This window comes from Aedes aegypti, unplaced genomic scaffold, assembly GCF_002204515.2.
Source record: "Aedes aegypti strain LVP_AGWG unplaced genomic scaffold, AaegL5.0 Primary Assembly AGWG_AaegL5_hic_scaff_1167_PBJ_arrow, whole genome shotgun sequence".
NCBI classification, from domain to species: domain Eukaryota; kingdom Metazoa; phylum Arthropoda; class Insecta; order Diptera; family Culicidae; genus Aedes; species Aedes aegypti.
This window is the reverse complement of record NW_018734588.1, coordinates 2,140-11,979: the sequence shown is the minus strand read 5'-3', so window position 1 is coordinate 11,979 and position 9,840 is coordinate 2,140. Positions and strand designations below refer to the sequence as shown.

The following is a 9,840-nucleotide window of genomic DNA, read 5'->3' as shown; positions in this document are numbered from 1 at the left end:
TTTGTTTATTTTTATACTTTCAAGCCCGGGGTGTCCGGTCTCTGTGCATTCATATCGACTTTTTTTGTCGAACTGTGTAATGCACTATGAACTAAATCCACTCAAATTTTCATTAAATTCTACCCAACGGTTAAAAAGTTAAAGCAATTTCATAGTGTGGCAATTTCATCGTGGACACCCTTTATTTATACTGAAATACTTCAACCGATACTCCCAGGTATGGGACGGTCCTGGTGTAGTGGTTAGAACACACACCTCTCACGCCGAGGACCTGGGATCAAATCCCATCCCCGAGATAGTCACTAAAAAAAAAAAAACAGTGACGACTTCCTTCGGAAGGGAAGTAAAGCCGTTGGTCCCGAGATGAACTATCCCAGGGCTAAAAATCTCGTAAATAAAAACAGAAAAAAATCTCCCAGGTATTTTCCAGCTATATATTCAAGGTTTACCTAAACAATTTTTATTTCTTGCTGGCTAGGGCTTCCAGGAGATAATGTCAACATATTTAAACAAATATGAATTTAAGGAAATTATTAGTAATTTCTGAATTATTTTATATCGGGAAGATTAAGGGCATGATGCACACATTGAGTAAATACTCATTTTATGACTTAAAATGGTAATAAACCTTGACCAGCTTTTAATTATAAATATGAAGTGCTTCCTTAATTAATGATGATATGAATCATGTCAAATGTCAGAAAAGCGAGATAGAATAAAGAAGTCGGAAACAAGGCTGATAAAGCGTTTCTTGGCAAAATGAACAGTTTCGTGGAATTTAGTGAATGCAATATTAATTATGAGCGTGAATCTTTCTTAAACATAAAAGAACCCCTCCTCAATCACACTAGCAAGAAAACAACATCTCCAGGTTCCTTACCTGGCTCAAAAAGTTTCGTTCGTTACCTTGCTTATATACTAATTTTGTGGCGAAAAAAAAACAGTCAAAATTTAAAAAACGCTCGAAGCAAAAAGTTACTTTGATACCACCAAAAAATTAATAAACACTGCAGATTTCAAACAGAGTATAAAAGTTTGTTGATATTTGCTAAATTCTAAAAGTTTAAGGGGGTGTTCACTTCTCCTATTTCGGAATTTGAAGTAGAATTTCAGAATCAATAGTAGAATTTCAGAATCAATTTAACGCTTGATAAGCGTATTCATTATGAATATGACTACAACCATATTCAAGCATGATGATGTTGTTGGAGGATTACCACAATGAATATTAATTCTGAACAAATTTCACATTGACATAAAAATATCAAATATGGAAATAATATGTACGGGTAATAGGGGGCAAAATAAGGATTTTGTGAGTTCTTTATTTGATAAAAAAAAAAAAGATCACAACTTCTCTGTTTGTTCAATCAATCAATTCTTGGGGTAACAGTGAAGATACTTCTCCATGAATTCCTTCTGCATTTCTGCATTAATTCATCTAATCGAATCAAAGATTTTCCTGAGTGCGTTGTTGAGTATCTTCCTGGAATTATGTCAACAAATTTAGATTATTCAAGGATATTCTGAGATTGTTTCTGAATTACATGTGTATTCTAAGGACATCTCTAGAATAGCATTAGAAAACTCTGTATGTTACAAATGTAAACAAAACGAGATGTTTGCAGGATGTTGAAAATTTTGTCAAGGACTCTCCGTTTTAATTATCATTGAGTTTCATTACTGAAAAAAACCTTGTATTAACAAAATCATGTTTTACGAAATTTATATTAGACATAAAACTACGAAAAGCTGCTTACATTTCATTCCATGTATTCATTCGATAACTTAATGGGAACCACATTTATTCAAAGTTTTCTATAAACTCCAAATTACTTTTGATTTCGTCACAAGCCGGCAACGCAGCTTTGGCAGCCATTAGATAGGACCTCGCTTTGGTATACTGTTTTTGACGGGCAACCATGACGGCCATGTTGTTCAAGGCAGCTCCATGCGATCCATTTATGGCAATACAAAGCCGCAGGCAACGTCGGGCCAGATGAACATCACCAGTGGTCTGAAATGGAACAAAAGATAAATGAGAATGTTGGAAAATAACCTGAACTAATACTGACCAGAGCAACAAAACTCAAATTGTACCAAACATCTGCTTTGAGCTCTGAACTGGTTGCCATTCGAATAGCTCGTTGAAAACACGGAAACACCAAATCCAACTGCCCGCCGTACAAGCAGCATAGCCCTATATTGCAATATAGCTCTGCACTATGTGCCCCCATCGATAAAATTCGTCTGTAGTAGAGCAGAGCCGTTTCCGGTTGATTGCCATAGAAGTAGCTCACCGCAATACAAGCCAAGGCCTCCGTATTCATGGAATCCAGCTGAGATATCTGACGGTATCGTCTCACGGATGCACTGAGGTTTCCTACTAACTCTAGGATTCTCGCTTGTTGGGTAAGTAGAGTAATATCATTTGGCAACTTCTCCAGCCCACTTTTGCAAACCTCCAGCGCTGCTGATGGCTGATCGATTTTGATGTAGATCCTTGCCAGCAGAAGCACCGTATCCGGGTGAAACAGCTCCGTAAGAGCCGTCCTCAGATATTTTTCCGCCTCGCGTGGACTTCCAGTAGCAATGAGACAGCGTGCCTTCTGCGTATTCCACCACCAGCCGGCAGCCGCTCGTTTCAAATTTAGCACCGCATCGCAAAGTGCCATCGCCTTCCGGACTTCCCCCTCGTGGTAGTAAAGGTACTGGAACAGTGGTTTCGAAAGTGAGTCCTTGTCGGCGTACTTGTCCGGGTGGAGCCGTGAAATGTGAAACAGTGGCCCAGTTGGATCGCCAACGGCAAACATCGACGCCGACCCGAGCCGTATGTTGCGCGCAGATCCGGCCGTTCTTGCGGTTTTCAGTGCAGTTTTATTGCCCAAGGTGGATCCCGGCCGTTGCAGGGAAAGCGTACCCGGACGGGACTGTAGCAGTAGCAGCATCCAGGTCCAACAGGCATACCACAAGAGTGCAAGCGTAAGATAAGCAAAAAAGAAAAGAAATAAGCATCACGGCGTTTCTGAAGCCGTTATTAATGAAAAAATGTCCAAAGATTCGCCATCTACCATTTGAAAGATATAGTATTTAATCTTCCCCGTGTAATTGAAAATATCTTAAAAATGGATTCAAAACTAATCGTGATTAGAAGGGGTTGGGATCTGTGACCACAACGACGTGGGATGTGATTGGTACTGGTCAACGCCGAAGGCGAACTGTCTAGTTTGATGAAGAGTGCCGTCGAGAGACGTGGATAAGCCGTATGCTTGTGGCTAGTGGCCGGCAAAACAAAGGGCGGTACAGAACAGTGAGAGCTGAAAAAAGCGAATCCACCGCAGAAAGAGAAGGCAGCACGAAGAACGTGTGATAACTAAAGCTTGACAGCTTAAACAAGAACGATATGCGAAGATTCTATGCAACGGTCAACGGCACGAGGCAGAATACCGTGAAAGTATCCGCCATTTGCAATAATCGAGAGGGGTATTTACTGATCGATAAAACGGCAGTAGCTGGCAGGTGGAAGAAGCACTTTCAGCAGTTGTTGAACGGTGAAAATGGTAATGTAGCGATAAACAGGATGAATATTGATGAAGATGGTCAAACTATGGACCCAACGACCATAGGAGATATTAAAAAGGCTGTCGGCGAGCTGAAGAATTGTAAGGCTGCTGGGAATGACGAGATTCCAGTTGAGCTTCTCAAGCACGGAAGTGAGCAGCTATACCAACCGATCCATCGAGTACTTCTGAAGATATGAGAGGACCAAGAAATGTCTATCCGTTGGTTGGATGGTCTCATACGGAAGGAGGCAAACTGAACTGCGCCAATAATAGCGAGATTATCCCGATGAATGTTTAACTGACGGAGACCGCTTGAGGGGTCCTTCACTTGCGAATTCCAGGCTGGTTTTCGTGAAGGCCGCTCGACATCTGACCACATGTCTACCTTGCGTATGGTCTTAGATAAATTCCGGGAGTATAAGCTTAAAATCAATATCTTAAGAATGATGGTGCCAAAATCTTGGATTTTTTCGTTAATAACGATTTCGGGCACACGGTGCCCACACATCAGTAGATCATTTTTAAAAGCCTATTAATATGATTTTGATTACAATGCCTGTAATTGGTCTCCCGGTTCCAGTTCGGGGCCGAGCACCAGCTGCCGTTCCTTTTCCTGCGGCGGCGGCGGCGGTCGACGAAGCCATTGCCGTCCGGATCGAAGTGCCCGGTCTGGGGGCCGTTGCGATGGTCTGCGTGTCCAAGATATCCTCTGCGTGCGAAAAGGAATGTGTGTAATTTCAGGTATAATTTACGAAAATGCATTTTCGTGGGCTGTGGATATGGCAAGATGTTTTTTTTTCTGGTTCTTCTTGAGAACCATGCACGAATTCGATAGAAAGTGTTCAAAGAAAAAAAGACTACGGGTTCTGATAATAACACAATGCAATCGAATGGGAGCAAACGAATTTTTTGTTTTGGCAGTCAAAACATTATGATGAGCGAAACAACCAAAAACACATTGCCTGCAATGTGTACATAGTGAGTTTAATTAATACTACAAGTAAGTTAGAGGTTGAAAAGCTTTTATACCATTGTGAAAAAAACAAAGGAGTGAGGACTGCATCCAACAAAACTTGGAATATTCAAATACTGGTTCTTTTCAACAGCTTTATTTTCAGTTTGATTAAACATCATACAAACTTCTGCCTTGCCATTACAGAAGCAAACCCCCCTTCTCGAGGGAAGTTCCCACCGGGGTTGGTTACCCGATCTTCCCTAAAATTGCTCGTACTCCGGCCAATACTGCGAGGAAGTAGGGATAGGAATGAAAAAATAAAGCAAAATGGTGCAATCGTTTTCGTGTAATGAAGATTTCTGAATTGGTTTCGCTCTGGCCGTATAAAGACCTTGAAAACTTCAAAAAACATCATTTTATAATTTTTTTGAGAACTCGACTGATTATTATGATTTTTTGATAGAAACTCCTTAGTTCCTGACATTGTTTGGCCCATGTCTAATTATTATTAGTTTTTCTTTTTTTTTTTGATAATTTGAGTAAGAACAAAGTGTGGATCAAATGGGTTTTATATGGGGAATACCGGTCTCTGAAGCCATTTTGGAATATCTTCAAAACCATGTTCCCCATGATCACTACCGACACAGATTTCAAAAATATAAGGTTTTTTTTGGGAACTTTCAAAGAAATGGTGCAAGAATATCGAAAAATAAAAATAATATCACGATTCAAATATGTTTTTGTTGTTGAAAAATGATACTGCCGGTGCAAGGAAGCATTTGAGCCACCTTCACATTTGTAACATTTGTTTTGAATTGAGCTAGAAATCCCAGAAAAAAAAGCTCTTGTCATACTTTACTTCAGTATAATGATGGAAATTTGAACGTAAAAAAATGGTTTTTGATCATACCGATTGCTATATCTACAACTATAACGTACGATGTAAGGATTGGCTTTGTAATTAACCAATGGCCTTTCGCTTACAAACTCGAAGCGCCATTTTTTTTTTTGTCAATTGCGTCGCGTTTGTAGTCCACTTGTGTTCTGGAGTGGAAATTGTCGAAAAAGTTATATTATCGATCAATTTATAAGCAGATTGATAGAAAATAATATGCTGGTAAATATGAAGAAATGGAAAAAAAATTTTTGCATTGCATCTACTCAAAGGAACATAAGTATAACTTAAACATAAGGTTTTCTGTACAACATTTAAAGAGAACGCATGCCATCGTCTACATTGTTTCACGTAATTAATGGTCAATCCCTAATTATAACGCTTAGTGGCGAAAGTTTTTTTTATAAGTATAATTCATATTTGTATTTTTTATATTAACATCTCCACGTCCACATAACAAAAAAAATGAGAGGCCTCAAAAATATGTGATCAAGATAATAATGAAATGCAAAAGAGAATAATAACAATAAGCCGGCAGATAGTGACCATCTCAGTGCATAAATAAAGCATCGATACGAAAGTGCAGATAGTGCAAGCAACCGCAACAGCGACAACATCAGCAGTAAGCGCAGTAGCACTCAGTGAAATGATGATGATGATGCTGCTGCTGCTACATGGCCGGGTGTAAATCAGACAGTCGATTCGGTGGGTTGGGCAGTTGTTGTTGCCACTGAACTTACACACTGGCAAACAGTGCAACATATACTGGAGAGAAGTTGGTCAAAATTGAATATCATAAGCATTGCGCATCGTACCTTTGTGCTGTGCGTACACGAGTTCTCTCTGCTCTTGGAAGTTTGTTTTTTTAAACGACTTAAAGCAATAAAACAGTACTTTTCAATGCTACAAAAACAGTACTTTTCAGTACTATTTTTTCTACTATTGATCCCTTTACGATCCTTGTTTGGACTCGTGCTTTCGATTTTTCGTTGGGCTCGTTGGCGAAAGCTAGCGGTGGTAATCCTTCTTGGACACCGTCTTGGGAAAAAAAACCTCTTAAAGAAATCAAAAAAAAAAATTTTTTGAAATAATACTATTAAAGGCATTGGAAAAAAACAACTAATTTTGACCAACTATATCCCGCAGTGCGGCCAATTTGGGCAACCCGAACTTACCCGCCACATCGTCGTCCGCTTCGATATCGTCGATGTAAACGCGCTGGGTCATAGATCGCATCTTCAGCTCCCAAGGTCCTTGATGAAGGGCATTATTCTGCAGCAGCTCGTTGCACACCTCAATGCACTCATCATATTTCCGACGACGGAATAATGATACAGCTGCAAAAAATTTGTCCATTATATAATTTTCTTCCTCGCAGTTGTTGTGGCGGTCGCCGCTTTTCGGTCATTTGTTGGCCATTTTTGGGCGTTCCAAGAGAAAAAAAAGAAAACACGTCTTCTCCGGTTATCGTTCCCGTCTTCGAACGGCAAGATTCTCGGTCGTCTGTATCATAAGCGTTTGCCTGTCGAGCCGTTCCCGTAATTTCGCTTGGGCAAATTCTTCACGTTTCCAGAGCACCAGCAGTGTTCCTTCCTCGCTTGTTCCGATATATCTACACGGCAATCTTTCGCGCAATCTTTTATTATTTAGTGGAAATTTCCAAGGTCTGGTCCAACCACTTTTTGTGTCGAGAATTGCGTCCAGCAAAAGAACGGCGAACAAAAATGTAGATGTTTTTCAATTTGCAACTTGTTCGTTTCCTTTTTCCCGTTTCCCAAAATTCACGAGGATGTTGGCAGTGACTCGGACCAGAATACGAGATGAATTAATTCAAAAACACCTCTTTGACCGCATTATTTTCGTTCTTTGCAGTTGTCGTTGGTTTTTTCCTCATCCGTTGATTTCGTCATTATTCCTTTCTATATTTAATTTCCTTCCGACAATGGGAAATTTGCACGATCCGTTCAATTTATTTCGACAGTCCGCAAACTGAACGAGTTTCCTGTAGTGATGCAATTTCCTGTCGCCGCGAAAGAATTTACACACAAATTAAAATTCAGTACTCTGCTAATCTGTCGATTCATTTGGGCAGGAAGGCAAAATCGAAGATAAGCTTAAATACCTCTAGTTCGATAATTTCCTTTCGCCATTTGACGATACGAACTCGTTCGGTTACTTTTCAGTCGGTATTATAGATTTACTTCATGGCCCCTTCTGTTCACGTTCCTATGCCATGCCTTGCGCAGCCCCTTGGTAGCGTTTGCTGTATGGTTGTCTACCTTCTATTCAATTTGTTTGTATACAATGGTGTCCATGGCGATTTGGCCGCACTCGTCAATGTTGTACGCATTACGCATGCTAAAATTTTGATGCCAGCATTTCTCAATTTATGTATTTTATGGTGGTGAGATATCAGCGAAATGATAGATCGAATAATTAAATGTACTTGGGATCTTGCCGGTCCATAGTATTATTATTCGTCAAAAAATCCTTAAAATTCAAGCTTGTTGCACCTTATTTCGCCATACACACTTAATTTAGAATGCCGAATCTCGGCTAATTTTAACCGAGATTTGCACAGCCGAGTGGTCGGCAAGACATTTTCCTGGGAGCTCTGTAAATAGAAGCCAAACATCAGTTAAATGTTCTTCACTACTAAGCAACCGGGCAATTTGTTACATTCTAGCCCTGAAACTGTTGATTTCAGATATGAAAAATTCTAACTTCGAAACTGTTGATTTTAGAGAATAATGTTTAACGTAGAAGTTGTAGTGAACCGTTTGGTCAAAAAAAAAAACATTTAAAAAGTGTTTTATTTTTTTTTTTTCAAATAAAAAATTCAATGATGAAACTTCAATTTTAAAATAAACAAATTCCCCATCTCCAATATGTTTTCGATTTTCACCAAACACATATTTTAGGCAAAGTTTCATGATGGAGAAATTTTTAACCCGTATAGGGCTGAGTGAAACCAAAAATGCAAAAACCCTAACGACTCAGCGGATACCAAATGGATTCAAATATTTTTTCGTCAGTATACTGGTACATATATCTTGTTTCTAGAAGTGGCCAGAGGATCTCGGGAACATTCATACTATTTTTTGGGACATGCCAAGTTATCTTTATTTATTTGCAAAGACGATGAATAAATTTCTATAAATTATTAAGATTTGATATTCAACATTATTAATAAAAAGTTTTGCTACGTTCAGAAAGTATCGAATGTGGTCACTAGGACTTAATGCCCTGAAGAACCGGCTATAAATTTGTTGAATACTAATGCGTTTCAATTCTCGAGAAGTTGAGATCAAACATTATACTTAGTTCACTGAAATGCTTTCCTTTAAGCTTGGCATGGATGGCTAGATACAAATTGGCCACTTTTTCGTAAATTTTTAGCGTTTCGGGGACCATAAAATGGTCATTTGTAGGATCAATCAAATGCAGATCAGAAATGGTTACCCAATTCAATCGTTGCTCAAAAGGTTTACTTTTTCTTCTTCTCAGCTCAGTGCTCTTATGAGAAACCTTTTCAGTAAAATTGTATTCTTTCATCTGTTCCATATCAAGATTCTATGGTGAAAGTTTTAAAAATATTTGAAATGGGTTTTTTGTTTAATTTGAAATTCAAGTTTTATTTTTGAACTTTTAGTACTGTACAATTTAATTGTTTGTATCCTTTGAGTTTAAATCCTTTGACTTTGATGTCAACGGATACAAACTTTAGTGGAATTAAATGGTATAGTACTATATTCAGTTTCTCAACTACTTATATGTATTCCACTGAACAGTTTAGAGATTTATTAGGTTCACTCAAATTTCTTAATAGAACATGTTTCCCAAAAATCAACAGTTTCGTAGATAGAATTTTTCGAAAAATAATAGCATGCAAAATTTAAAGACTATTTTTGAGTCAAAATAATCGATATTGCTTTGGAAAACACTTTGTCTACAATACCGAAAACATGTACAAATAGGCAGTGCCTCGAAAAAGCCCGAGCCAACGAGTCGGTTTAGAGTTTCGTTTTTTCCCTCGATTTGCGCGCGATTTTCCGGGCAGTGCCTAGAAAGGGCCCGAGCAATCGAGTTGGTTTGGCGTTTTTCCCTCATTTTGCGCGCGATTTGCCGGATGTGCGGCACGAAGGCCCAAGCGCCCGAATTCGCTTTCGAGCGTCCGGTGTGATTTTGTTTATTTTTCTTTTGTTGGCTGTAAGTGAAGCTGAAAGTGGATTGTGGCTGCTCGATCAAGGATAATGGATTAATTGGTGAGCTCGTTTCATGCTTTTATTTCGAATCTGTAAAAATGTATGAACGCACATTTAATCCTTACAACGGTTGGACGTATATATGGTTTTTCAACCGACTATGAATGGTTCGTCACTGTCAGTGTCGGCATAAACTCTTATTCATAAATTATTATTATTATT

General features: G+C 38.9%; 1 protein-coding gene across 2 annotated transcripts; it reads right to left on the bottom strand.

Annotated features, from left to right (window-relative positions):
- Window positions 1-1,626: 1,626 nt before the first annotated feature.
- Window positions 1,627-7,964, bottom strand: LOC110680296 (tetratricopeptide repeat protein 8-like; the record flags this gene model as incomplete). Of its 2 annotated transcripts, XM_021856131.1 has the most annotated exon segments (6): window positions 1,627-1,683; window positions 1,761-2,017; window positions 2,076-2,930; window positions 4,115-4,272; window positions 6,589-7,433; window positions 7,536-7,964. In XM_021856131.1, coding segments are annotated over 4 exon segments (1,407 nt in total). In that variant the 3' UTR covers window positions 1,627-1,683; window positions 1,761-1,804.
- Window positions 7,965-9,840: the final 1,876 nt, after the last annotated feature.